This window comes from Camelus ferus, chromosome 13 (genome assembly GCF_009834535.1).
Source record: "Camelus ferus isolate YT-003-E chromosome 13, BCGSAC_Cfer_1.0, whole genome shotgun sequence".
Classification (NCBI taxonomy): domain Eukaryota; kingdom Metazoa; phylum Chordata; class Mammalia; order Artiodactyla; family Camelidae; genus Camelus; species Camelus ferus.
Window position 1 is genome coordinate 17,695,836 of NC_045708.1, and position 27,978 is coordinate 17,723,813.

The 27,978-nt window shown below is 53.0% G+C and overlaps 1 protein-coding gene across 2 annotated transcripts; it reads left to right on the plus strand.

Annotated features, from left to right (window-relative positions):
- Positions 1–1,911: 1,911 nt before the first annotated feature.
- LDLRAP1 (low density lipoprotein receptor adaptor protein 1) lies at positions 1,912–27,525 on the plus strand. Of its 2 annotated transcripts, none has more exons than XM_032495521.1 (9): positions 1,912–2,112; positions 10,958–11,100; positions 11,905–12,017; positions 13,983–14,097; positions 19,197–19,269; positions 19,656–19,742; positions 20,290–20,420; positions 21,871–21,902; positions 23,364–27,525. In XM_032495521.1, exons 1-9 carry the CDS (start codon positions 2,025–2,027, stop codon positions 23,506–23,508), a joined length of 927 nt encoding a protein of 308 aa, XP_032351412.1. In that variant the 5' UTR covers positions 1,912–2,024; the 3' UTR covers positions 23,509–27,525. The 2 variants fall into 2 exon arrangements, with proteins under 2 accessions (XP_032351412.1, XP_032351411.1); XM_032495520.1 differs by having other exon boundaries at positions 1,914–2,112; positions 21,868–21,902; positions 23,364–25,403.
- The last annotated feature ends 453 nt before the right edge of the window (positions 27,526–27,978 follow it).

Genomic DNA, 27,978 nt, shown 5'->3' on the forward strand with positions numbered 1-27,978 from the left:
GCACAGTGTTCCCAAGCCTGCCTGCTTATCAGTCCCATATGGTGCCCCCTGCCAGTTGGACACCATCAGCTGCCCTTTACCAGCCAGTCCTGGGTGACTGCTTTTCCTTCAGTCTCCAGAATGCTCACTCTCTCTGCCCAGGACCTGGATGGCTAGGGATAAGGGAGCTGGGTGGCTCAGCCCTGTGGACCTACCTACCCATCACCGCAGCCCTTTGCAGAAGACAGCCTGCTGTGGTGAAAAACTGGAGAGAGGCAGGGAGGGAGAGGAGGGAAGAAGGGAGCGAAGAAAGGAACACTGATTGTATTCCAACTCCATTTGGATCCCTTGCTAGGCATCTGGGATTCAGAAATGAATCAGAAAAACTTATTGCCCTTGAAAGACACAAAGTCCAGAGGAGGTGAGAAGAGTAGAAACTGGCAAGTACAACACTTGCAATACTGAAAGCTCAGGCCTGTGGCATCCCATGAGGAGAAGCCTAACTGATGGATGATAGTTCAGAAAGCTTCCTGGAGGGGGCAACTTCATAGGTGAGTTCTCAAGGACAGGACTCATGTTATTTATTCCTTACAGACAGCCCTGTGGAACAGGTATTGTTGCTCCTTTCACAGATGAGGCTCAGAAAGGTGAGTTCACAACCACTCAAAGAAGGAAAGTTGAGTTCAGACCCCTGCATTCTACTCTGGCCTAAGGGACTAGGTTTGAGTTCAGTCCTGGCCTCTGACTTGCAGAGACCTGTACTGAGTACTTCTCTCCCAGTCCTTGCGCTCTTATCTGTAAAGTGGGTCTGCCACGGGCTGTAGTGTTGTTGGAGCAAAGGACAGAATGGCCAAAAAACTACTTAATTTATAAAGTGAGAGAAGAATGTCAGGCTCCCTATTCTGCTGGGGACAGCATAGCCTCATCTTTTCCCCAACACAGGAACAGAACTCCTGCCTCTGAGCCAGAAGCAATCCCAGAGGCTGAAATTCACCTTGCTGAGGCAAAACCTCCCTCTACCCCCACCCTCAAGAAGAAGACCTAGATATAAGTACTTTCCTTCTGACTCCTTTGGTAAAGCCTGATGAAAAGGCACAGGATCCTAGAGAGAATTCTAAATATTGGACTTGGAAAATCTGTGCTTGAGGAATTCTAGAATCCAGACTCCCTTCAAAGTGCTCCCTAGCAAGCAGGGCAGGGTTTTGGGTCAAGGTCATGAAGCACTTGGCCCTGGCAGGTTGGAAGGATCACTAAGGACAGGACATCATCTCATTTTACAGACCCAGAAAGGAGAAAGATTTGCCTGAAAGCACACAGCAAGTCAGTGTCAGAGCTAAGGCTTCTATCCCATACCTCAGAGCATAACACCTAGGCTATACCACCTCTGAGGCTACTTGGGGAGTAGGGTGGACAGGGGGCAGCCCAGTGTGCCCAGGTTGTGCTAGGGAGGAGGCTGGGTCTGTTGGGTGAGTAAAGTGCCCAGTGGGTCTTGCTAAGGCAAACGTTATACTCCTGCCCCATTCCCAGCAAAGTTCTACCACCACCATCTCTCCTTCTATGCCTTCCACTGCCGTGGGCACCACCCTCCTCCTGAACAAGCCCCTTATTTCCAGTCCTCAGTCTCCTCACCTGTCAAATGGTCTCCAAGTAACTTTCAGGTGTCTAGAAATCCTAATCCCCTGCCTCAGGCGGCGGAGGCGGCGGCTCTCGGACCCTCAGGCTCCTACCTGGTGGGGAATAGGGGGATTGGGGAGAGGGAGGAAAAGAGGGGGCGTCTAGGGCTTTGGGCTTCCTGCCTTAAGGGCGCTCTTTTGTCTGGATAGCCTTAAGGAGCTAAGGCAGAGTCCGAGCGGGGCGGGGCGGGGCAGGGAAGAGGGGGCGGGGCCGGGGCGGGGCCTGTCCTGTCCTCGCCACGCCCCGTCGGACGTCGGCGTGGGGCTCGCGCGGGGAGGGGAGGAGCGCGGAGCCCGCGCGCCGCCTGGCCCCGGCGGAAAGTTTTCCCTGACGGAGTTTTGGCGGCGGCGGCGGCGTCGGGCGGAGCGGCCATGGACGCGCTCAAGTCTGCTGGTCGGGCGCTGATCCGGAGCCCCAGCCTCGCCAAGCAGAGCTGGGGGGGCGGCGGCCGGCACCGGAGTGAGTGTGTGCGCGTCCGCCGGGGCCGGGAGGGGGTCGGGGCGCGCGGACCGGCCTCCTGCGGGCTACGAGGGGAGAGACGGGGCCTGACCTGCGGCCCCGCGCGACCTGGCACGGCCTTGTGGGGTTGGGGGTGGCCCGGGGTCACGTTGTGCTCCCACTCCCGCCCCAGCGCTGTGCGGCTGGGGAGGAGGGGCAGAAGCTTGAGGAAGAGACTGGAGCTCAGGGTCCCCAGGTGCGGGCTGCAGTCAGAGGGGATTGCAGGTCACAGGAAGAGACTTGCGTGACCCCAGCATCTCCCTGCTTTGGACAGCTAGGGGAAGCAGGAGCTCAGCGTCGGTACCTGGGGGAGGGGGAGTAGGGTAGGGGCTTGGGGAAATGCCCTCTTCCCGAACCCCTGCACCCTAGCCCCAGGTCAGCGGCCAGCGGGACCCCACTTGTCCCCTTCCCCCAGTCCAACCCACGAGGTCATCTTTTGACTCCTGGGCGCCCAGATACCGACTCAGGCTTGAGCCGGGATTCGCAGGTACCTCCTTGTAGTCGGGGGCGAGGCTCAGCCTGGGGTCTCAAGAGGTACCACACACCAGGCCATCTAGACCCTGTTGTCCTCTCCTCTAGATAGGTCCAGGTGGTGAGGCTGGCATCCTGGCTATTTTTTAAACCTGTTTTTTCTCGCATCTTCCCCCTTGGGCTTCTGAAGTCCCTGGGTGCCCAGGCGAATGGCAGACTCTGTTGCTACCTCTCGCCGGGGCGGCTGGTATCCTGGGAGTGGCCTCATCCGGCTCCCCTACCTCTCCCCGAGTCTCCAGTTACTCTTAGGGAGCTCTCAGCTGGCACCATCCCCTGAGGCCTGAAAAACCCAGCCCAAGTCCCTCCTTCTTCACAAGGAGAAACTGGAGTGGCTTACCTGGGGTCACACAAGCCTTCCTGATAGGTAGGGAACCAAAGCCAGGACTCCTGCGCACTTCCACCCCACCCCTATACCAACCGCCTGGACCCTGGCTTCTCCCAGTACCAGGAAACCACTGTCAGTACAGTCGCACACTTCCCTCTTTGCCTTCCAAGGCTCCACCAGGGGAGCCCAAGTTCCTTAGGCCCAGGAGTGCCAGCGTGTCTGGGCTTAGGGAGCCGGCCCTGCCCCTCCTCTTGCCCCACTCTGCTGTTCCAGCTGTAGCTGCCTCCTAAACCAAGACAAGCCTGGCATTGGGAACCACAGCTGGTGCCTGCTGGTGGGGGTGGGGTCAGAGATCATTAAGGCTGGACCAGGCCAGGGATGCACCATCTCCCACACTTATTGACTCCCAGAATAACTCCTTGAAATATTTGTGGGATTTAACCAGGACTTCTGAGAATGATGGCCTGTTCCAGTGGGGAAACCCTACAGTTTTCTCCAGCGATAAGGGAGAGGGTGGGGCCTGGGCAAGGGAAGGAATCTTAGAAGCCTCACTTAATATTGGGAAGGGGAAGAGGTAGCCACCTTGGGTGGTAGAAAAGAGTTCCTCGTGCCTGCTCTGGTCTTGGACAAGTCACTCTTCCTTTCTGATCCTCAGTTTCCTCATCAGCATAATTGGGATAAAAATTCTAGCCTGGCAGAGGTGTTGAGAAGGTTATTGACAGTAATGCTTTCTTCTGGCACCTAATTGGTGGTTTCCTTCTCCCCCGCTCCTCTCCCCTCAACTGTCATGTGAACCTTTGAGGAGACTCTTAATGTGGTGGGACAAGTTTTGGGGGCTCTGAAGCTGTCTACATCTTCAGAGGAAAGGAGTGGAGAGCCCCCCTCCTCCTACACAGACCCCTAGTAAGCCCAGAGTGCCATCCTGGAGTCTTCTACACCCAGGATGATCTGGGGAAATCACCACCCGTCCCTCATTATTAAGTCAATTTTCTCATCTGTAAATTGCCAATAACTGTAATACCCACCTCATTTTTTTTTGCGGGAGGGAGGTTAAATGAAATCATGTTTTGCTTGCCTGGCTTTGAGAAAGAGTTCAATAAATGGTAACTGCTGCTTTTGTCACTCTACCTTTTACAGTGTTTTTGCTTCCATTATCTCATTTGCTCCTGTGTGGTGACAGAGCAGGGATTCTTAGCAGACTCATTGTACAGATAAAGGAACCTGAGTCTCAGGGAAGTGGAGTCACTGGCCCCAACACAGAGCTTCCAAGAGCTCGCTCCAAATCCCTAGCCCAGGGGTCTAAATTGTTGCCCCGTGGACTCTGGCCTCAGAGTGACTGGGGCAGGGCTGGTAGCCAGTGAGGAAAGCAGTGGCCACAAGCAGAGAGAAGCTGTGGGGTGTGTCTGGGGTGGGAGTGCTGCGGCAGCCTGGCCTGGGGTGGTATATCCCAGCCAGACCTTGGACCTGGCCCTCAAACTCTGAGCCCTGTGGTTGAGTTTGGGACCAAACTGAAGCCAGTGGAGTTAGGATTAGACTGGACACCTGCTATTGGCTGTGACTTGCTCCTCACCCTTCAGGGTCCTTAGCTGGGATTGGCATGATCATTGTTTCATTTGTGGGGAAACTGAAGCCCAGAGAAGAGAGGCAGCTTGCCTGAAGTCACAGAGCAAAGCCAGCAGTAGACAGGCTTCTTTGCACTGAACCTCGTGGCACCCTGTCTCCCAGTTAGTCCTGACTTCCGAGGAGGCCTCTCTTCCTCTTCCACACATGGCTTTCTCCCCATCTCTTCAGGAACCATAAATATTTTGTCAGTCCTTGGCCAGGGATTTTCCTTTTTTCCAGCTGCCTGGAAGGGTGGCTCCCCCTGGCCCCTCAGTACCCTTATTTCTAAGAGGAGTCCCTGTGACCCTCAGGCTCCTCAGTGGGTTGTCAGAGAACTCATTGAGAACTGTTAAGGAAATCTGAGTTGCAGGTTTCAGTAAAGCTAGTTCGTGGTGGTAGGCAGGGGATGGAGGATCTACTCATACTTATTTAGAATGTTTCCAGTGAAAGATATAAATAAACTCCCAAGACATAGTATTTATTGAGCTCTCATAGAGGTGTTGGGGAGTCTGGTGAATGAGTAGGTCTTTCTTCAGATAGCACTTACCATCTGGCGGAGGAGGTAGACAGAATGACCGGGTGCAGATGAGTGGTGTGAGTGTGGGGTGTGGGTAGTGATGACGCTAAGAAAAAAAGATAAAGCAATGAGAAAATAATGGGACAGCTTCCCTAGATAGGGTGGTGGCTTTGGGTTCTTCAAGAAGAAGATGCTGAGACAGGAATCTGAGTGCAAGTCATTTATTTGGGAAGAGGTCCCAGGAAATACCGTTAGGAGAAGTGAGAAGGGAGTCTAAAGAGTGGACAAGATAAAGCCAGTTTCCACTCGGTGACTGGAGCGCCACCCTGTGGGGAGCTCTGGAGGCAGTGTAGACTGTGCTCTTCAGTTACTCCGTTTGAGGGCCACTTCCTGTCAGTGGTGCAGGGCTGCCGGGAACAGGAGCTCTTACTGCCCTAGTCTGCATAGGCACTGGCTTCTCTGCAGCCTGAGTGTGGTGTGTTAGGTGGCACATGTGGAAATAGTACCCTCCAAGAAGATAAAGGTGGGGCACTGAGAATGTCAGTGCAGGGACTCAGGGAAGGCCTCTCGGAGCAGGTGACAAGGAACACACATGTGAATACAAAGAGGGAGGAATCTGGGAACAGCATTCCAGCCAGAGAGAACAGCAAGTGCAAGGGACATTTAACTGGAGGCTGGGACTCTGCTTCTCACAGGTCTGGCGGCTGCGGGAGGGGTATGTGGCTTGAAGAAGTCCAGTTATCCACTTCCCAACGAAAGTGAGCCAGACGCTCCTTTCTGGCGGCCCTGCAGGGAAGGATGCCCACTTCTCCTGGGTGGTCCTGAGCCTGGCTCGCCTTGCATGGAAAGGGGCGTAGCGGGCTGCAAGAGGGTAATGAGCACAACTGTGGTATTCAAGGCCCAGCATTGTCAATTTTGAGCCAGGGCCAGACTCCTCTGAGCTTCTTCATCTGTGAAATGGGAATCTTAATATATCCTTGACTCTTCTCATAAAAGACTGCAAATGACTGTGTACACATTAAAGCTCTTTGCACTTGACCCTTGGTAATGACACTTCACTCATACTTGGTATCTACCAGGCACGGTTCTCATACCATCTCATGTATATTTATTTCTTCCTCACAACAGCCCCATGGGGTGGCTACTGTTACTGTCCCCATTTTCAAGTGAGGAAACTGAGGACCAGGGAGGTAGATTGACTGTGAACCTCACAGCCCATCTCCTGACCTCATCATTTTGACCTTGACAGCATGTTTTTCTCTTACAGTGTAAGTAGAAACTTAGGAAATGGTAGCTGCTGCTGTTATCATTTTTTAATTATTTTCTTTTGATAATCTTACCTTCTGAAATTTGCCCAGCACTTTTCGCATGGAGAACCTTTTTTCTGATGACAATCCTGAGGGACTGAGCCCATCTGTCAGATAAGGAGACTGTGGCCTAGAGAAGCAGCTGCACTCTGGCAGAGCTTGAGTCCCCTTCTGAGATGTCACTCTGGCTTATGAGGTCATCTTTCACCCAGGAGGAGGCTGGAGGCCAGGGCACCGGTTGGAGGTTGCTCCCTGGCTCATGGGTTTGGCTACAGCTCTGATGTTCCAGACACCAGCCAGGCTGAGTCTCCCAGGGCAGCAGAAGGAGCATGAGGGCACCCTGCCCAGCTCTGACTCCTGGGCAGGGGGCCCCTAATGAGGAAAGAACTCATGTTTGCAGCCGTGAGTTAAACTGGGCATATGGTCCATCCCTCCCTAGCTAACTCTGACAGCAGGTCATCTGTAAAATCACAAAGTTAAAATAGCATAGTCATTACCCACCAGAAGGCCAAAAATAACCAGGACCGGAACAGGGCTGTGGACTTAGGCCTGTATTTGCCTCGGGCCTCTGGGAGCTCTTCCTGAAGCCCTGGGCTCCCCCTGGGAAGGAGCGTGTGGCTATCTGAGGCGGCTGGGTGGTGCACAGGGCGGGCGTGGTAGTGAACCTGATCGAGTGCTACTAGTTGCTGGTTTCTTCCGGGGAGAACGTGGAGCATGCGAGACCTTACACCTCACTGAAGAGGTGATTCATGTCCAGAAGTACAGGAGCGGAAGCAGGGTTCCCTAGAGGGGAAGGAGGATCTTGGGAACCTGGGCCTTGGAGGGCAGCGTGATGGGAGGCAAGGAGAAGTAGAATGAGGCAGAACAGCAACACTGGGCAGGAGCGCACCTTCTCCATACCAGCTCCTGGGGGAAATAGACAGGAACAGAAGTCCTTCAAGAGGAAAGCACACATCAGGCAGCTGCTTGGTAGTGGTAATGTGGCTACGGGAGGAAGAGAGGGAAATCCATGGTCAGGAGAGGCAAGGGAACCCCCTGGCGGGAGAGACCAGGCCCCAGGAGACATAACCATGAGCAGGGCCCTGTGTATTTTAGTATCTCATTATCTTATTTTATTATCTCATCAAAGGATCAAAACAGCCCTGTGAGCTGGGGACTTTTGTTTCTCCCATTTTATAGAAGAGACAACTGAGGCTCAGGGAAGGTAATTATCTTGCTCAAGATCACTCAGTGTCAGAACTGGGATGCAAGGATTAAGGCCCTTGTTCTTGACCACTAGGCTCTACTGCCTCAAAGAAGGCTTCCTGGAAGAGGCTGGATGTGAGGTGTTTTGATCAAGCAATGGGAAGGGCATTTCTGGTAGAGGGAGCTACTTGAGCAAGGCGCAGAAGTGGGAAAGTAAATGTTACATCAAGGAAAGAAGCTCTGCGTGATTGGGACCTCTGTTGTGCATGTGGGTATGCGTGCTTGCAGAGATGTCATGTGAGAGAGGACACTAGGGAACCTGTGACTCCCAACAGTCATTGTGGGAATTACCTGTAGTGAATTGAGAGCTGAGGTCCCTCTGACTTGCTGTGTGACCTTGTACAAGCTCCCTCCTTCAGGAAAGGGGTTTGGGCAGAGGGTCTCTGAGGCTGATGAGTGATAACCAGTCTACCGGGGCCTTCTTCCAGGAGGCCATAGGAGAGGAGAAGGGTCAGGCAAGGGAAGGAGGAGTGCAGAAAAATGCCAAGCATTTCAGAGGTCAGGGAGGACTGGGAAATGTTTTGACAGCAAAGAGGTCATCTGTGACCTTGGCAAGCTTTGGCCCTTTGGAATGGAGGGAGCGGAAGTGGCTTTGGAGAGGGGCCAGGAAAGGGCTGAGCTGGTGGAAATGAGAGAGAGGGGACATGAAATTGGGGGGAGGAAGGATGTTTGCCATGGGGCAGGGATGGATAATGAGATGAACAAGGCCACCTCTAATCGATTGGTATTGCTTGCCTGGAGCCTTGTGTTTAGAAACAGTTCAAAGCCTATAAATCAGACAGAATAGAGCTGGAATTGATTAGCAATGTCTGCGAAGGACACAGGTGACAGGCATGGCAGCACGTAGTTTGCTATCGTTGCTTAGATGGATCTCGAGGTGGTCTGGGCATCTACCTACAGAGGGGATGCCTCAGAAATTAGGACTTGGTGTTGAGGGGTGGGCAGAATACCTGGCTCTAGGAACTTCTCTCTGACCTTTTGCTAAAATGAGGGTAGTTTGCCTCCTGGGAAGACAGTCTTGCCTAATGGTTAGGAACTTGGGCTTTAGAGTCAAGTAGACAACTAACTTGACAAATTACTTGTCCTTTGAGCCTCAGTTTGCTCATCTGTGAAATGGGGAAGAATTCCAGCTTGCAAGGTAGCTGTGAGTGTTCAAGGTAATAGTAAGAGCTGCTGCTTTTTTGTCATTGTTGTATATGTTACTTGATAGCTCTGTTTTGGCCTGATGGTGGTGATAGTCTTGGTTCCTTTGAGAGCAAGGCCCATGTCTGAGTTGCTCTGGGGCTCCCATCACCAAATCCAGGACTGGGACACCTCGGGGACTTTCTGATTCTCTTTGGAGGATCAAATGAAATGGACTTTTGGGACAGTGGGCCAGGGGCCAGAACTGAGGATGGGGCTGGAAGTGTTGCAAGCCTGAAAGGAGCCTTGGGGTTGTCTGGGTCATTCCTTCACTCAGCACATATGGAGTGCCAGCTGTATGCTAGGCTCTGGATGATGGGTTAACAGGTTCCTGCTTTCCTGAATCTCAATCTGGGGGGTCTGGGTACATCTGTGAGTTCTTATATGACCTCTTCTTCCCCCCACCCCCCTGCAAACAAACATGCATTCTTTTTCAGATGAGGAAACAGCCTCAGAGAGGGATAGTGGCTTGCTTAAGTCAAATGCAGAGAGATGTGGGTGTACAAGGGTCCTTTTGGCTGGTAGAGAAGGAAACAGAGCCACTGGGGCTCTCAGATAGTTGCTAGGAGGGGCAGCGCCAGCCCAGACAGGGCCACCTGGGCCCAGGTTTTCCCTCCCAACAGGTCAGGAACCCGGAACCAGGCTGCACCTTCTAGGAGGAGCCCACAGCCCTGCCAGGGCCTCAGTTGCCCTGGAACCACCAATCCCCAGTCCTAAACTTTCTTCCTATGGCTCTTCCATCAGAGCTGGGGGTGAGGGGCAGGAAGAGGCATGGAGGGACAGAGGGCACAGGATTTCTCCCAGCTCTCCTCCCAGGAAGTGGTCTGGGGAAGCTGGGCCTGGCCATCTCTGTGGTCCCTGGAAGCTGATTCCTGTCTGGATCCTGCTCTATCAAATTGTGGATGAGGCTGAAGAACATTTTCCTCATCTGCAAAATGGGTACATTCATAATTCCTCCTAGTGCAGCATCTGAGAGAGGATGACGAGGGACAGGCCAAGGGCTCTAACTGGCAGGGTGTGGGATGTTCATTTGTCCTCTGAGGGGGCTTGGAAGGATCCCTGGAGACCTGCCTTCCATTCTGCCTTCATTGTTTCCCAGCCTCTGGGGAGGAACCCTACGGGTGGTTAAAACCACTGAAGAAGACCACACTTCCCCTCCTGCCCCTCCGCCTGCTCAGGGCCCTCTCCCACATGGGTGGTGCAGGGGCCTCTTTCTGACTCTCCCTCCTGGTCTCCTTCCCACCCAGTAAGCCAGGCTCATCCCCTCATTTCCCAAACTTCCTGATCTCAGTCACAGTCAGAGATTCCAGAGGATCCTTTCCTTGTGCCCTGCTGTGTGAGATTCGTGTCCAGAGCTGGGATTTGTGCAGGTCTGCCAGAATCAGGTGGCCTTCATATGATGTCATTTGAGCAATCACCTCCTCCTTTCCCCACTGAGCCTTACCCCACCCCCACTGTCCTTGGGCTGCTGTCTCACTGCTGGTCCCCTCCTCCCTACCTCTTGGTCTCTGTGGATGTGCAAATGGAGGAAAGCAGAACAGGCTGGGGCCATGGGAGCCACCCAGTTTTGAATTCTGACTCCAGGCCTTTATTCGTCATATGTGGCCTTTGCTAATGACTTCACCTTGCTGAGCCTCAGTTTCCTCATCTGGAAAGTGGGAGTAACACAAATGACACAGGATTGCGTTGAATTTTCACTCAGAAAGTAGTGTGGTTTGCCCTCAGCAAGTGTTAGCACTGAAGTTAAGAGTTTGGGCTTTGAACTTGAAAATATGGCTTCAGATCTTGGCTGTTGTACTTGCTGACTCTGTGGACTTGGTCATGTGATTTCCTTGGGCCTCAGTGTCTTTGTCTGTAAATGGATATGATAAAAGTGTTTACCTCATAGGTTGTCATGAGGATTGATGAGAATATTTTATGTAAAGCTTCTTACCGTGGTGCTGGTACATACTGGAAAATGTTAGCCCTTTATTAAAAGATAAAAATAATAGAGGCGGGGAACCCTTGCTGGGTCTTCCTAGGGATTGGAGGCTGAGAGCTGTGGCTGTGGTTGGGTCCTGCCCAGCAGGGTCTGAGAGCCCATCCTCCTCTGCCCAGAGCTGCCTGAGAACTGGACAGACACCCGGGAGACGCTGCTCGAGGGCATGCTCTTCAGCCTCAAGTACCTGGGCATGACACTGGTGGAGCAGCCCAAGGGCGAGGAGCTGTCGGCCGCCGCAGTCAAGAGGATCGTGGCCACGGTGAGCCGGTCCGGGTAGGATCATGAGGCGAGGGCTAGCTTCTCCCTGGGGTGGCACCCATCCCCGCATGTTACCCTGACTGAATGTGTCGGAGCTCTCCCTGCCCATGCATCCCTCTGCATCCAGCTTAGAGACTCTAGAGGGGAGCCATTGGGCTGGCGGGGTCAGGGTTGTGTCCTCCTCTCCAGCTGTGTGGCCCTGGCCTCTCCCAGCCTCCCCTCCCCCAGCTCAGGCCGCCTGCCTAGGGTTGGTACCTTAGTGCCAGGGGCGGGTAGTGGGGAGACTGCTGTCACCCAATCTGTCACCTGTCCCTGTGGCCTGAGGGACAGATTAGCCCTCCAAGACTGGATTTGCTCCCCAGCACTGAATGAGCATAGGCCCTATGAGCCTTGGCCCCCTTAGGTCAGGCCCTGGCAGGTACAGTGGGTCGAGCGGAGAGTCCCTATCCTGCTGGGTTGTGATAGCACATTCAGCCCAAAGTGTGAGATCCCTCCTAGCTATGTGTCCTTGGGCAAGTCTCTTAATCTCCCAAGTCTGTTTCCTCCTAAGGCGAAGCCTTGCCTCCTGTGAGGGTGACTCAAGGCCCAGTGCTTGGCAGACAGCAGGTACTCAGTGAGCAGGACTTGTCCCTGGTTCTTACGGAAGAGGGTGTTGGCTGAATTGTCTTCCCCACCGTGTCTACCAGTCACCTAAGCTGAGGCCTCACGTGGGCCTGAGTCTGGGGCTTAGAGCAGCTAGGTGTAGCCCACGAGGGTGGGTCCCAAGTGAGGCAGGCAGGCTCCTCTGACCCGTGTCTGTCCCAAGGCCAAGGCCAGCGGGAAGAAACTACAGAAGGTGACTCTCAAGGTGTCACCACGGGGGATCATCCTGACTGACAACATCACCAAGCAGCTCATTGAGAACGTGTCCATTTACAGGTATGCTCAGCATTGCCCATACTCATTCTGCCACTCAGGGCAGTGGATGGAGTCCCTTTCTGAATCCAGGCTCTACCACTTCCTGTCTGGGTGACCTTGGGGCCTCAGTCCCCTCATCTGTACTTGTGGGTGGAAACAGATCCTGGGTCACAATGAGTGCTTGGCTAAATGGCATCTGCTGCTGCCCTTATCACTAGTTTCAGCGGGTCTGGGAACCACCCCCACCCCGCCCCACCCCCACCCCCACCCCCAATGCGTGCTGCTGAGTCAGGCTTGGAGCAGAGAGCTGCACAGTCACTGCCTTTTTTGCTAGGAATGCAGCAGCTCAGCTCTGGACATCTGGCCAGGCGTCCGGGGAGGCCTCAGGCAGAGTCTGAGGCCAAGAGTGTAGATGATCTCTGTAAGGGGTGGGGGCTCTTTGCAGGGAGGCAGAGCCCAGCCCTTGGAGCCTCATGCTATACCCACCTCTCTCTTGGCTGGTCAGTTGTATGATTTCAGAGCTGGAAGAGACAGCTCAGGTCCATCTTCCAGACAGGGAAGTTCAGGCCTAGAGAGGGAATTGCCCTAGGTCTCATGGTGAGGTTATGGCTGATCTGGGACCAGAATACTGAGGCCAGAGTTCTGTCCAGCAGGCCCCAATCTAGCAGGCATCCCTCTACCCTCTGACTTTGTCTACAAGCAGAAGGCTAAGCAGGCTAGAGCACAAGACAGTACTAAGTTGGGGGTGGGGGCGTGATGTTAAGAGTTTCCAGATCTGGTGTCTTCCTCTTACCTTCCTGATTCTACCTGCCTCCTTTAACCAACACTTTGCAAACACCTGCTCTGCTGAGGTCTGGGCCAGGTAAGGAGTCAGATCCAGCCCCTGCCCTCAAGGAGCTTCCAGTCAAGGCGGAATGGAGAGGAGGAAATAGAAGGGAGTATAAGTGTTTCCCAGGAGGGCAGAGAAGGAGGGGCCAGCCTGGGGAAATCTGGGAAAGCCTCTCAGGGGAGGTGGCACCTTGCTGGGGCTTAAAGAAAGCAGGATCTAGCTGACTGATACCAAGAACCCAGGACATTTAGAACAGGAGGCTGGATCCCCTGGGATGGAGAAGAGGCAGGTGGGAACCTGGTGTCCCCTCCCTCTGCCCACATTGGGGTTTTACATGGTACTCATCCCTCTGTTGATGCCTGAGACTGAAGCTGGGGCCACATGAGGTGAGGGAGTCTGCTGAACTCTGCCACTTCTTTCCTGATTGGGATTCCCAGGATGACTGGAGACAGCATGGAGGGATCAGACAAGGGGGAACAGGTGTTTCAAGGGAAGGGAGCTGCTGTGTCTCCCTCCCAGACCCCCGCCCTACCCTCAGCTCCTCTACCCCGGCCGTAGCTCCAGGAGAACTTGTCAGCAGTCTTAGTCACCCTGGGAGAGATGGGCCTGGAACTCATCTGACCTCCGGGTAGGGGTGTGATCAGAGCAGGGACAGATAGGGTAGGGGAAGAGGGGGTCAGGTGAAGGGCCTTGCAGGGCAGGGCAGTGTCCTGCTTCTCCTTCCAGCTGGTCAACCCAAACCCTCAAGAGGCAGCATAGTGTTTATGGCCTCTGGAATCTAGGTTGGTGGTCTGAGACAGCCTCAGTTTTCTCACCTGAGAAGTGAGGGGAGTAATAGAACCCATTTCAGAGGACAACTCTGAGAATTCAGTGAGGTGATATCTAGAATGTTGCCTGGTGTGCCTAAATGGCTACTGCTATTTTGAGATGTGGCTCAATAGAGGAGGGAAGTGCCCTTCCTCCATTCCTTGCCCCGACTCCTTCCTGCCTGGCCTGGTCCCCCCGCATAGATGGCCTGGATGCCAGGCCCAGAGTCCTGCCCTCGTGGACTGGGATGGCAGGCTCCCCGGAACTCAGGGGAGATGCTCTAAAGGGCATTCTGGATGTGGTCAGGCCCCTGTGACAGAGTCTGGTGACACTTACCACTTGTCTTTCAGAATCTCCTACTGCACGGCAGACAAGATGCATGACAAAGTGTTTGCATACATCGCGCAGAGCCAGCACAATGAGAATCTTGAATGCCATGCCTTCCTCTGCAGCAAGCGGAAGATGGTCAGTATGGAGGGGCTGGGGTTCGGGCAGGCTGTAGGCTCGCCTTGGCTGCCCTTGGGGGCCCTGTCGGGGGAGAAGGGAGGCAAGCCCAAAGGTGACATCAATTAAAGAAAATCTGAAATCTCTGACCCCAAGTGGTGCTGAGGGCTGAGGGCACTGAGTAGGGCTGCAGTCAAGTGGGCAACCTGTCAGGGTGAGCTGGCCAGCCTGGCCTGTGGGCAGTGACAAGCCCATGTTTTCAGTGAGTGAACATCCTGGGCCCCTTCCTCTCTATAATGTGATTTGATGGTGAAAGGCGAAGGCGAGAGCCTTCAGGGGACCTGGTTTGGCTAGAGCAGAGAGGGAAATGGCCATATTTGGTACCTACTCTTTGCCTGTTTCAGGGATCATCTTTAAGGTATCATCTCACTTAGTCCTCAGAACAGCTCTGCGAGGTGGGAGCTGTTACTATCTTCATTATTTTTGTATTTTTAATGCAGAAATAGCCTCACAGAGGTCAGCTGTCTTGCTGAAGATGATGTAGCCAGTCAGGCAGAGTGAGGTTCTAAACCTATGTTTCTTCCTCTCCCGGCATGACTCGTGAGGAGCCAGGAGCCCCTTGCCCCATTTCCAAGCCACCCTGACCACATCTAGCTGGGACGAGTGGGACCTCGGTGGTCTCTGCGCATTCTTGAACTTCATGGCAAGCAGCTGGAGTGAGTCAGACTTTGGCACTGAAGCTTTTCTTCCCGAAGTCTGAGCATCCGCCCTGTGAGGAGATTCCTGACATTTATTGATTTAGGATTGGCCTCTGTTAACCTCTGTGTACAAAGCCCAGAGCCCCAGTCCCTGTCCCCTATGGTCCTTATAGCCAAGGAGACAAGACAAGATCCTTTCCCCACTACCCTGCCCTTCACGGATACATCCAGGACATCACAGTCTTCAAATGCCTTCCCGAGGCTTCCTGCTTCCTCTCAGAGCCCCCTTCTCCAACTTCAGAGCCAGAAGTGTAGCGTCTTCCCACCTCCCTCTCTGCTTCTGTCATCACATTGCTATTTCTGACTCACCCTCCTGCCTCTCATAAGGCCCCTTGTGATTGGGCCCTCTGGGTAATCCAGGATAATCCCCCATCTCAAAATCCTTAACTTAATCACATCTGCAGAGTCCCCCTTTGTCATGCAAGGTAACATTCACAGGTTCCAGGGATTAGAATGTGGATACCTTGGGGCAGGGGCACAATTCAGCCCACCATAGGTCTCTGGAAAGGAGCACTATAGGAGACAAACCAGGGGCCTGAGCCTGTGTGACTGTGGATAAGATCCTGTCCTTCTCTGGGCTGCGTGCCCCTCAGCAAAATGAGGTCCCCTCAGTGACCTTCAGGATTGTTCTGAAAGGTTCCAGTTTCTTTTGTGCACCTCGTTTCTTTCCTGCAGACTCAGTGTCGCCAGACACTCACCCAGGGCCTCGTGATTCCCCAGGTTCCTTTGCTGCAGTGGCTTCTCCCATGACGGCCTTGTTCCCACAGAACAAGCTCATTATGTCCCCATTGTTTGTCTCTTCCTCCCCACTGACCAGAGCAGGCACTGGGAAGGGGCCACTGGCCCATGGCCATTGCTGCAGAGTGAGGGCTCCTAAGATGCAGAGACTTCTGGGATGGGGAGGTCGGGGGTAAAAGAAAGCAGATTCTGGCCCAGTGGCTAAGGGAGGCCTGGCCTCAGGTCAGAGGACCTCAGACAGGCTTGAACAAAACCAGCCTGCCCCAGATCAAGTGGTCAGATACTGAGGAAAACAGACAGCCACTGCTTGGTGCTGACAGCAGAGCCATCAGGCAGAGGGAAGGGCTTCTGCTGGACACTGAGGCCCAGACTCTTTGCTTTGCTTGGCCTGTTCTCATCTGTGTCAGGGCTGACTGCCTAGATCGTGGCTTATCCTTCTCCAGCCTTTCCCCTTCAGGGATCCCTGGGGAGGCTTCTCAGAGAGAGCCCAGCCAAGGGTGGTGTAAATAGGCTACCAAGCCAGAGGGTGTCCTTGTGGCTCCCAAGGCCTCAGCCAAGCCCAAGCTGCCAGTGTGTTATGGCCTCGTGGTCTGGTCATGTTGGAGATCCCAAGACTCTCAGGGCGGAGTGGACATTTCTGAGCAGGAGATGGAAGGTGAAATGGGTGCCTCAGGTAATGTATCCCACCTGCTGGCAGACACCTCCACAGATGTTTGCTGCTGCCTGTCACAGGCTAAGCCCTGTGTCAGGCACTGGGGACCCAAGGGATTAGCCATGAAGATAGGAAGGAAGCAATGGGAGAAAAGAGCCCGGATTCAGTAACTGGAACACAGGGGCTTGTTCTAGGGTGGAGGCTGCTAAGTCGTGCTGGAGGTCAGAAAGGCTTAACAGAAAAGGTGACGTTTTGAACTGGGCTTTGAAAGATCAGTAATAAGTAGGAGTTTGCCAGACTGAGAAACAGGGGACAGAGTGGTGAGAGGGTGGGTGCCCTCGAGCACAGGAATCAGCTTGTGCAAAGACACAGAGGTGCAAAATTAAGTGGTTTGATTGGGGTTTGAGAATTCAGATGTCACTGGAGGCTGGGTGAGTAGCAAGGTAGAGTCAGCCTCAGGGGAGCCTTGAATTTGGATGTTGACGTCACCTTCCTTTTGGCCAGGGGCCCAGAGTCTCCACATCCCCACCCTTCCTCCATGGGCTGCCAGAATGAGCAAGAGGCCTATGACCCACCCAGGGTGGAGGGGAAAGGGGTCCTCTTCTGGGTTGGCCACCAGTTAAGCTCAACTCAGGCAGCACAACCAGCAGGCCTCCTTTCCCTGGTGGCTTCTTTTGAGCACGGCCAGAATAAGGTTCTCTACAGCGAAATATTTCCATCTGCCCACCATGGAGGCCTCAGCCAACGCGTCAGTCTCTGGGATCTGAAGTGAAGGTGCCATTGCGAGCATCGATGGGGAGCCCAGGGTTGCAGTGCAGGTGGGCCGATAATAAGCAAAGTGATACCTCCTAATTCTGCCTGGGGTAGGGTGGGGCAGAACTGTTCTCACGGGGTCAGTGGCATTCCTCAGGTAATCCTTTTGTACAAGGATATATGCTTCTGGACAATAGGGCAGTGCAGGGCACCTGGCCTGACTTGGTTTGAGTACCTGGCTAGGATCCTGGATCCTGGGCTCCTGGCCCAGGTCTGCAGCCCTAAGGTATATCTGGCCCCTGTGAGAAGCTAACAGCCTGGTTACCCAGAACAAGACAAGGACATCAAAAACTGGGCAAGGGTCAGATTAATAAGACAGACCCACAGGCCAGAGGCACTCAGAGGAGGGACAGGTACCTGGCCTGTGGAATCAGGGAAGGCTTTTCCATGGACAGGCCTGAGCAGTCCTTTTGTCTAATGCTGGTGCCCAGATTCCTACCGTCACCGGGAAGACAGGGCTCACCCCGCTCCCAGTGGCTGCCCAGCCTGGGCTTGCAGCCACTTGCACGTATCCGCATCTTGAGTTATATTTGGTTTAACTTGCAGCTCTGAACTTCAGGGTGAAAGGGCGGGGACGTATGCAAATGAATAAGCAGATTTATGCAAAAGCAGTATCAGGCTTGTGCCCCTAGATTTCCTGGAGGCACAAATAATGGTGTTCCCATCTCCCTGCCACATTGGGTGACCAACCCTTGCTTGGGTGTATAGTGATCTGACGCTGGCTGGTAATTAGCCCATATTTTTAGTTCATGGGCAATTCTCAATGGTAACTGGGTCTATTAAACTTGATTCAGACGTGACAGCTTAAATTGTAAACAGCTGTGAAGAGTTTCATACTTAATTACCATATTTAAGTTTTTCCATAAAGCGCCTGTACTTCCATGAAAAATGTAAATGACAGAGACATTCAAATGAGATTTTATACATCGTGAAGTTTAATTGGCGTGGATCAGTCAGCTTGTTTAGGAGTTTTAAATTTAAAAAAAAAAAAAGAGTTTTAAAGGCAGTAGCCACAGATTCATTTTTCAATTAAATTGAGTTGTCTGTTGGAGGGGAAGGGAGTGGGGCTGAGGCTGGTTAGGCCTGAACTTGTGCACTTGAAAGAGTCTGGTGCTTTCTTCCCCAGGACGGGCTTTTGGAAGGAAGCGACATGTCACTTCCAGCTACAGCTGCGAGCTCTGGGACTTCCACTCCCAGAAGCTGAGCTGATTAACCCTGAACTGGAATCAGAGAGGAAGGGGCTGAGATGAAGGTGGGCTAAGGGTAGATCCTGGCTGGAGTGTGAGGCCTCAGGAGACCTGCTCCCGGGCACATGCAGTTCAGCCAGCGTTGCTGGTACCTCTGGAGGGCTTTGGCTGCTCTAAGAATCAGGAGTGTTCAGACCCACGCTTGCCTTTAGGGAGCACCCAGGTCGGGTGACACAGGCTTGTGAGCTGGTAACACTTCCAGGTGCATGCTGCTGCAGAGAGGTCGGCAGCGGGAGAAGGGGTGGATGGGAGTCCCCTGGAGTTAAGGGCCAAGGTGTGGCCCTTTTTTACAGGTGGGTTGTTGCACTGTATGGTTTTGGTCTTCTGCCCTGGACACTCATTGACATCTTGCTCCTTCCAGGAAATGTAGAAGCCTCTTTCTCTCTCTCTGGTATCCAGTTATAAGCCCCTCTGACCCAGCATAGTACTTACCAGCTTCTAACCTTTGTCCTTCATCTGTGGCTCATTCCAGCAGTGGCGGGGCCCTTTCTAACTCTGGCTTTTCTGTTCTCTAATTCTCAAGGCTGAGTTACTGTGTGAAGTTCTCAGGTAATTAGGGAGGCCTTCTCAAGGAAGTAAGCCTCACAGTTAATGGCATTTAGAGAAGCCCAAAGGGGAAGGGAAAAAGTGGGGGTGAACAGCCATTGCAAAGGTGGGGGTTAGAATACCCATGGGAACCTGGGCTGGGCTGCAGGTGGTGAAGATGGGGCCCCAACTGCCTGGGGAGGGTGTGGTCTCATTACATCTGGGCTGCTTTGGTGACCTGGGAGGGGCCTCCTCTCATCAGGCATTCCGGAGCCTGGGATGGAGCCAAGGTGGGCCTGGCCTGGAGTCCTGGGGCCTCCAGTTGAGACTTGCTGTTACCTGCCTAACGCTATACCCCTCCTCCCAACCCCACTTCCTGTTTTTCAGGCCCAAGCTGTCACCCTCACAGTAGCCCAGGCCTTCAAAGTCGCCTTTGAGCTTTGGCAGGTATCCAAGGAAGGTGAGCCTGGTTTGTGGATGTAGTGGGTGGGTGGGGTATAGAAGGGGCATTGAAGGAGACTAGCAGAGCAGTGGCGGTGGGGAGGATGATAAGGGCCCTGGAGTCAGGGCTGGACTGTCAGCTTCGTCACCTGCCTGCTTTATGGTTTTGAACAGGTCCATTCACTTCTAAGTCTCAGTTTTCCCATCTGAAGAAATGGGAACAGTTGTCTCCTTCTGTCAGGGTCCTTGTGAGGATTAAGTGAAATATGCAAAGATTTTTTCCTCCCTCCTGGAGCCCTAACACTTGCCCCCTGAGATTGGCCACAGCCTACCCCCTGCCCAGTGATGGCTATGGATGGAGTGCTGGGGTCAAGAGCTCCAACACACTGTGCCTTGGTCCCACAGAGAAGGAGAAGAGGGAGAAAGCCAGCCAAGACGGAGGAGACGTCCTAGGTGGGGGCTGCCGAGACAGTGCCCCTTCACTGAAGAGCCGTGAGTCTTGGGTAGGGGGAGGGGCTGGATTCATCTGCATGGCAGGGGGCCTGCCCTTCATCCAGAGGGCCCCCTCCCTCCTGGGCTGGGGTAAACTCCTGGTTTTTTTATATTTGTTTTGTTGTTAAGTAAATAATACATGTTCATTGTAGATAAACTAGCAAATGTAGGTAAAGGGGAAAAATTACTCGTTTTGGTGTGTGTTTTTCCAGACATGTCCCTATGACATATAAACCTGCGTGTACATCTCTTCGTATACACTTTACATCCTGTTGTGTGATCTCTTAGAAAACTTAATACCTGTTGTGAATATGAATGCCAGCCTAAACCATGAGTGGGAGAGAGGTTCCCACCCTGTAGACAATTGTCTAGCTACTTTGGGAGGTGCCAGGGTGGGGCTCTGGGTGTTCTGGGTGATAGGCCTACAAAGGCTATGCCCACAGAGGGAGTCAGGACCAGGGCAGCCCAGGAGGCTCCATGATGGGGCCAAGAGATGGGGCTGGACACAGGAGCCTCCTCTCCCCCTGACATGCCTGACCCCTCATAGTGGTCGCCACTGGGAACCTGCTGGACTTGGAAGAGATGGCCAAGGCCCCACTGTCCACGGTCAGCGCTAACACCACTAACATGGACGAGGCACAGCGGCCTCAAGCCTTAAACAGCAGCAGCGTTGTCTGGGTGAGTGCTCGTGTGGCCTGGGGACCTTCCCAAGGATCCAGCGAGCCTCGGCCTGATCCCTGGATGAGACCTAAGGTGGCTCCAGGGTGCAGGCCCTGGCACCCATGACTTGCAGGCCTCTGGGAAGGCCAGGCCCAGCCCCCAGCTAACAGCAACCGGGCCCAGGGTAGGACATGAACAATGTCCCCTTTGAACCTAGGGCTGCGTCCCCAACAGGCTTGGTTCCCAGCACAGCTGTCTCCTCACAATGCTCAGCCTCTTGGCCTGAGCATCCACAGCTCTGCCCACCACAGGACCAGCCAAAGGCCCTCTTGTTCCCGGTGCGGGCAGTTTACTGCTGACACCCCTCCCCCTCGGCCATGAATGAGGAGCCTGAGGCTTGGGCAGTCAGCCTGGCCCTTGACTCGCTCTGACTCCGGGCAAGTGCCCTGACCTCTCTCTGCCTCAGCTTTTTCATTCGTTCAATGAGGATGATGACCTCTGCCTGCAGAATCTCCCAGAAGAACCTGATTTTTTATTATTAAAAAATTTTTCATTTAGAAATAATTTTAGACATACAAAAATTTTACAAAAACAATACGAAGAGCTACTGTTCCCTTACATTACAGATTCTCCAGTTGTTAACATCTTACATACCTATGTTACAAAGACCAAAATCATTAACATTGATACAATACACACTGTTACATAATCTACAGACCTTGATTCATATTTCTCAACTTGTCCCTCCAGTGTCCTTTTCTGGTCTAGGATCCATTGCAGAATGACATGTTACTTGTCATGTCTCTTTAATTTAAAAAAACCTGGAATGTTAAGAAGCTTGAAAAACTGTCAAATCCTACTGCCTACTGGGGGTCACCCAGTGTCCCCCAGGCGGGCATCGTGAGCCTGTTCTCTCTGGCTGGGAACCACCCTTGCTACCTGCCCGTCCTCTCAGGAGGCTGTGGAAGGAGCCTTGCCCATTGTTTTCCCATCTAGGCTGTGGGATTCCTGCCATCTCCTAGCCCTCATGAGCTTAGAATTTTGGCTCGGCTTTTGGAAGTGGGTGAAAGCGAGAAAACCTTCTCATCCTCTCCCTCTTGGAATTTGAAAGCCATAGAGATCATCTGGTCCATGCCCCTCATTTTATGGAAGGAAAAGCTGAATCAAAGAGGAGCAGTGACTTGCCTAAGGTGTCGCTGAGTCATGGCAGAGAACCCCCAGTGTCTAGAAACCCAGGTGCCCTTTCTCCTGTCCCACATCCCAGGCTTGGGTCCCTGCGCTGAAATGCTGGTGGCAGTAGCCAGGCGGGAGGCCTGCCTATGCCTGTTCCTCCAGGCGCCCACCAGACTCCGAAGCTTGTGTCCTGAGTCCCTGTAGCTTACTTACCTAGGCCTGGGACAGACCCCTGCTGTGAGCATGGGCTCCCCCACTGAGGGTTCATATCTCCTGCTTTGTTTTCCCCAAGGAGCTGGATGATGGCCTGGATGAAGCATTTTCAAGGTAAAATTAGCTGGGCTCCTTGTGCTGGGGAAGGAGGCTTGGCACTAGGGGGCTGGTCTCCAGGGCCCTTTGCCATGTTTGAGAACATGAACTAACCTTCTCCAGAGCAAAAATCTCAACTTGAATATTTCCAGGGGCGGGAGCTCCTATCTGGCCAGGTCTGCTAGAAAGTTCTTGCTGTTGATCTATTTTTAGTGGCTGCTATACCACAGTTTGAGCTGAACTGAACACACTGCAGCTCAGGTTGCTTCCTCTTCCTACACCTGGTGTCACCTTCAAAAATGGGCTTTTTTGGAGGCTTTGTTCCCTCCAGAGGTTTTGCGTTTATGGAAAGGGGCAGGGAGGAGACAATGTTTAATTGAGCCCACGGGGCGTTACACAGAGGAGGGATGTGAGGCCCGTTGGGAGATACTTGGTCTAGCCTGAGGGTGGTGGCATTTCCCCATTTTCCCAGGGGGCCATCTCTGTCTGTGGCTACCTTCAGCTTGGGGATGCACCACTGAGAAGGCTATGGCTAAGGAGAGGCTCGGGCAGCTCAGGCTTCCAAGCGCTGGGCCCTGATCAGTCAGGCCTCCCTTTCTTCCTTGGGACCCTCAGCAACCCACTACAGCCCTCTCCACCTCATCCTGCCAGAGCTGGTGGAAACAAGCATGTGTGGCCCTTCATGATTCTTTTTACCATCTTTCCTGCTTCCCTGGCTGATTTCAACCCCCTTATTTGAAGGAAATCTTCCATTTGCTTTTTCCAGATTACTCAAGTATCACATGCCCTTAATTAACAATTCCGAAAGTCAGCATTAAAAGCATTAAACAGGAAATAACACCATTCCATAATCCCACAGCCCAGACTTTGGGGCTTAATTCATGCTAATTCTATACATAGACTTTTTTTTGCATTGATCAGCTCCTCATATTTGTATTTGGGGATCCTGATTTTCATTAACACCAACATATCAGGAGCATTTCTCCAGGATGGTAGAAACTCTTTGTAAACACCTCATTCATTGACTGCCTTATGTTCTTTTAAGGACATGGGCCATAATTTACTTACCTCTCCCCTATTCTTTGGACATTTAGTTGTGCCTGTTTTTGAATTTACTTTTTGAAGAGCAGTATGTTGAATGTACTTAAAGCCAGTAGTCTTCCACGGTTGTCCCAGACTCCCTCCCACGCATGCCTCTTGCTGTCCTTGCAGCACTGCCCTTTCTCCTCTTTCCTGGGCATTTTCTCATGGAGCCATGGATGGCGTGAATGCCACTACCTGCCCCACAGTTTTCTGAGCTTTTTCACCCTCGAGGCTTGGCTCTCTGGTTAGAGGCTCCACCTCTCCTGACATGTAGGACTTTCTTCTTTGGCCCTGTGTCCAGCTACTTTCCCACCCATGCCCTCTCACTTCTGACCCTGGCACTGGCCATGCTGGACTGGCACCTCAGCCCCCAGCTCACACAGCTCTGCCTTCCAGGCTGGCCCAGTCTCGGACGAACCCTCAGGTCCTGGACACCGGACTGACACCACAGGACATTCATTACGCCCAGTGCCTCTCGCCTGTCGACTGGGACAAGCCTGATAGCAGTGGCGCCGAGCCGGATGACCACTTCAACTTCTGAGGGCCTGGGACTGGCAGGACACATGACAGACCAAAGCCACCCACGTCGGGGGCAGGGGCCAGCTACAGGACCCCTAGCCACATTCTTCCATTCGACAGTGCTGTCAGCCTGCAGATCAAAGCGGCAGCCAGTCAAGCAGAAGAAAGGAGAGGTTTTTCTTTTTTTAACCCTGTTCTTTCTCTGAGAACTGAAAGATGCCTTGAATATTTATTCAGTGACTCCTGGTTCAACTCCGAAGCTGGTTTTGCATCAGCACAAGCACAGTGTTATAGCCAGCTTTCTGCCCTCTCGAGCGAGCTCTGCTCTGCTGTGGGTGTCGGGATGGTAACCAAAGTATTTCTTGTCCCTTTTCTCTAAGGACCCAGGTTTCCCTGGAGGCGCCCCTGCTCCTTACTGAAAGTAGTGGGATCATTCATTTCTGTCATCTTCTGAACACAGGAGGGCACCGCAGCCTCGTGAGAGGACTGCATCCTCAAGCTTGCCTTCCGTGGGGGCCCAAGCGGGCCCAGGCTTGAGCCCCTGACCCTGGGGGCTCAGAGACGGAAGGGCAGCCCCTGACCAAAGACAACACGTGGCTGGCACTTTAAAGCACACACAGCAGGTGTGGCCCCCAGGCTCCTCCATGGTGCTGCATTGCGTAGAACTTTCTTTCTGCCCTTCTTCCACAAGAAGGGGCCCAAAGTCCCCCTGGCAAGTCCCCTTCAGTGCTTGGAACCAGTGTAACTGGCTGCCCACAGACTCCCAGAGCCTGCCTGTGACAGTGGGGGTCATCTGTGTGACTGCTGTCTGGTAGAGCTCCTCCCTTCTCCTTCCATGCAGACGAGGTTTCCCCAAGCTTCTGTCCTGTCTGAGCCCCACCTCCCCATTATTCCCGAGGTAATGCGTGAAACCTAACAACTGGATTTGTTTAAGAAGTTGTTATTGCCATTTTATAGATGAGGAAACTGAGACCACAAGTGTGGAAGGGGTAGAGTCAAGAGTAGAACCCAGATCTGATGCCAAAGCTGCCTTCTCACCCACACCTTTCACCACTCACACTTCCTTTTTTCCTAGCTTTGTTGTCTTCCCAAGAACCAAAAAGCCCCAGCTATTTTCTGACCAAAATGTGTTTCATAACAGACCATCTGGTGCCTTTACACACAGAACTGGCATGAGCCTGTATGCCCTGCTGTCTCGCTGTTGATTTCTGTGAAGATGGAAGTGTTTGAAGTCTGCTAATTCAGAGGGTGAAACAAAACCAAACTTCGTAAGCATCACACTGTTCCTTCCTGATGCTCAGACTCTGGGTCGGGGATGTACCAGCAGCAGCCTGTCTTCAGAGTCTCCTTCCTTCCTCCCCCTTTACTACCCCAGGGCTCCCAACAAAGCCACCAGCACCTTCTCCATCTTCCGGTGCCTCCCAGGCCTGGCTTTACTGAGCTTATGTCCCTGATGATGTTGGAGCAGGTCTCATCAGCCCAGGAAGCATACTGTTTCTTAGAATCTACTTGTCCAAGCATCTGAATCAGAACAGAGGCAGAGTGCCTGGGTGAGGGGTGGGGTGGGATTGTCTTTATCAGAATAGGGGAGTAGCTTCCTTTCCCTGGCCCAGCTCCTGCACCCCTGCTCCCCACCCCAGACCTCCTCGGTGTCAACCCCTGTATTTGTCATGAGGCAGCAAAGGTTGAACCTGAAACACGCTGCGCTTGGCACGAGGGTCCAGGAGCCCTGAGAAAGGCCATGCTGTGTTTGTGTGAGTCACACTGTGGCCTTCATCTGGTCTGTGACTGATAATGGTCAGTGTGCTCCCAGTGCATCTGCTGATAAGTTTTGTTGTGCTTTACTTTGTGTTGTTATTAAGGAAGTTCTAATGAGGAAACAAATAAATAATAAATGTTCTCTTTTTGAAATACAAAGAGCACTTGGATGGAGCGGCCTGGTGGCCGTGTAGGAGTGCAGCCTCGGGCAGTGCCTGCCCTGGGGTGGTTGGAGCAGCAGTGACCACAGGCCCGGATGTGGGCGATAGTGGTCTCTGGTCCCCTGGCTGAAGTCAGTGGGCTTCCTTCTCACTCAGCAGATGGAGTGTGTGATGAGGTCATCTCTGGGTAGCAATGAAGAGGTCTCTGAAAACTTAGGGCAGGGCCTTCTAACCAGGATCTGTGACCCTCTGAAATGTACTATATGTGTGTGGGCCACATGTACATTTTTCTTAGGGAGGGTGTCTATTGTTTCCATCACATTCTCAAGTGGGTCCACGAAATATTCACTTGATAGACTTCATGCCGAACCAAACCAGGCCTGGGGCTCAGTGCTGGGGACAGCAGTCCTGACACCCTGACCACTCAGGATGTGTGGCTTGGGTTGACTGGGGACTGGGTTGGGAGATGGTGGAAAGTATGTCCTAGTGACTTGACTCTGCCCCTTGGGGGCTATGACACTGGATCAGCCACTTCTCTTGAGCCTTAGTTTGCCCATCTGGGAAAGGGGCACAACAGTCTCTACCCTTTCTGCCTTCTTGGGTTTTGTGAGACTCAAGTGACAATTATCATATTGTTGGTGGATGTGCTTAGATGGCTCAAGGGTAACCTCAGAGGAAAAGGCACTTTGGACCAAATACATTTAAGGGAGTCAAAATAAAATTAATAATAATGGTGGCTACTGTTAACTGAGCTCTTACTCTGTGCCAGGGCCTGTGCTGGGCTCTCAGCTTCATCTCATCACAGAGGTCCCATTGAGCCCAGTTGGTACGAGCTCCCTTTACTGCTATAGGCACCAAGGTTCCAGTCCGTGCTTCTAGTACGTGGCAGAGCCACAGCCCAGACCTAGATCTCTGTGACCCTCGACTCCGCCATGTCCTGGTCCCCCAGGAGCCACGTCTGGGGTTGTGCTGCCCATGGCCTCCTGTCAAGTTGCACAGAAAGGCCGCTCTCTTCAGGCTCCAGTGGGGGGTCTCCTCAGACATTTATCTCTTTGTCCCTTTCAAACAGTGATAAAAGTATCCCGAACCAGGGCGGAGCCCTCTGATGTTGGCCGTCGGGCAGACTGGCTGTGAAGGGATCCAAGCGGTTGGTAGATGACTAAGAAATTCTCTCCTTTCTTCTTCTCCCATAATCTGAAAAGACACCCAACAAGTTCATCTTTCGGTTTAAATTTGGCCAATGCCTTTAGTCTCCGGATGTCTCGAATTATGAATCTTGAGCATCCGCCATCTGCTCTTTCATGCATAACGGATGAAGCCGCAGAGAACAAAGTCGCCTTTCAGATTTGATGTGACCTTCAGCTTCCCTGGGTGGATGTTGGGGTCTTCTCTCCCAGGAGGAGAGACTGTCCCAATTAAATCTCTCCAAGCGCTTGCTGACAAGCCTGGATAGGGCATCTGGGTGGATTCTGTGCCCTTGGTGCTGATGTAGGGTCTGGTCTTCACCCAGCCTTCCTCCCTCTACCACTCCCTGTGCACAGATCACCGAGGTGGCCTCTGTTATCAGGGGTGAGCTTTTCTCCAGGGCTTACATGCCAGGCCCTGTTAGTCCTTTACACCTAACATCAGAGATGTTACTCCTAACAAATGTGCCAAAAGGTGGGTGTTCCTAGTCCCATTTTCCAGATGGGACAATTGAGGGTCAGAGAGGATAAGTGAATTGACCAAAATCTCACAGCCAGTAAAGAGTGGACCTAGGATTTGAACCTCAGTCTGCCTGTTGGCAGAGCTTGTGTATTTCTACAGCACCATCCACTCTGGAGTGAAGGGCACACCCAAGCCGCTGGCCATGCCCTGCTCTGGGGAGCCTCTGCTTGGCACAGATGGGAGCGGCAGAGCCTAGGCCAGGCTAGGTACCTAGCACAGGGGCCGTCTTCACAGACTGGTCCAAACAGATCCTTCCCAATTCTAGGTGGTGCATTGGGGCTGCTCCTCTGCACACGTCTAGGTTAGGACTTGGCGGGGCACATCTCATCACATTGGGGCTGTCTTGTCCGCTGCAGGCACTGCCAGGCTGTGGTGGGTAGGAGGCAGGGGTAAGGCCCAGAATGAGGTTTGGTGTCCCACAGAAGAGGAAGGCTTCCAATAGGAGCAGACTCGTGTTGTGATGGTGAATGCCAGCCTCAGAGGGGCCTGGAAGGAGGGGAGCATATCTCTGGGACACTAGCAGCATCTGAATCCATTAGCTAGTTTAAGCTGCTGCACAGTGACTATGCTAGTAGGCAGTATTAGCCCATTTTAGAGACAGTGACACTGAGGCCCACAGAGCTTATGTGACCTGCCAGCCTCCCACAGCTGGTAAGAGGCAGGCCTGGGATTCAGAGCCCATGTGTTCTCCACTGTCCCAAAGTGGCCCTGCCTCTCTGCAGATCACTTGGAGCATTTGAACAACACAGTGTTCTTGCTTACTTAGGAGCTTCTGAGCCCAGCACAGGGTAACCTTAGCCAAGTGCCCAGCACCTGGATGCTGGCTGAGTCAGGCTAGTGGCTTTGCTTCCAGTCAGGACAGATGC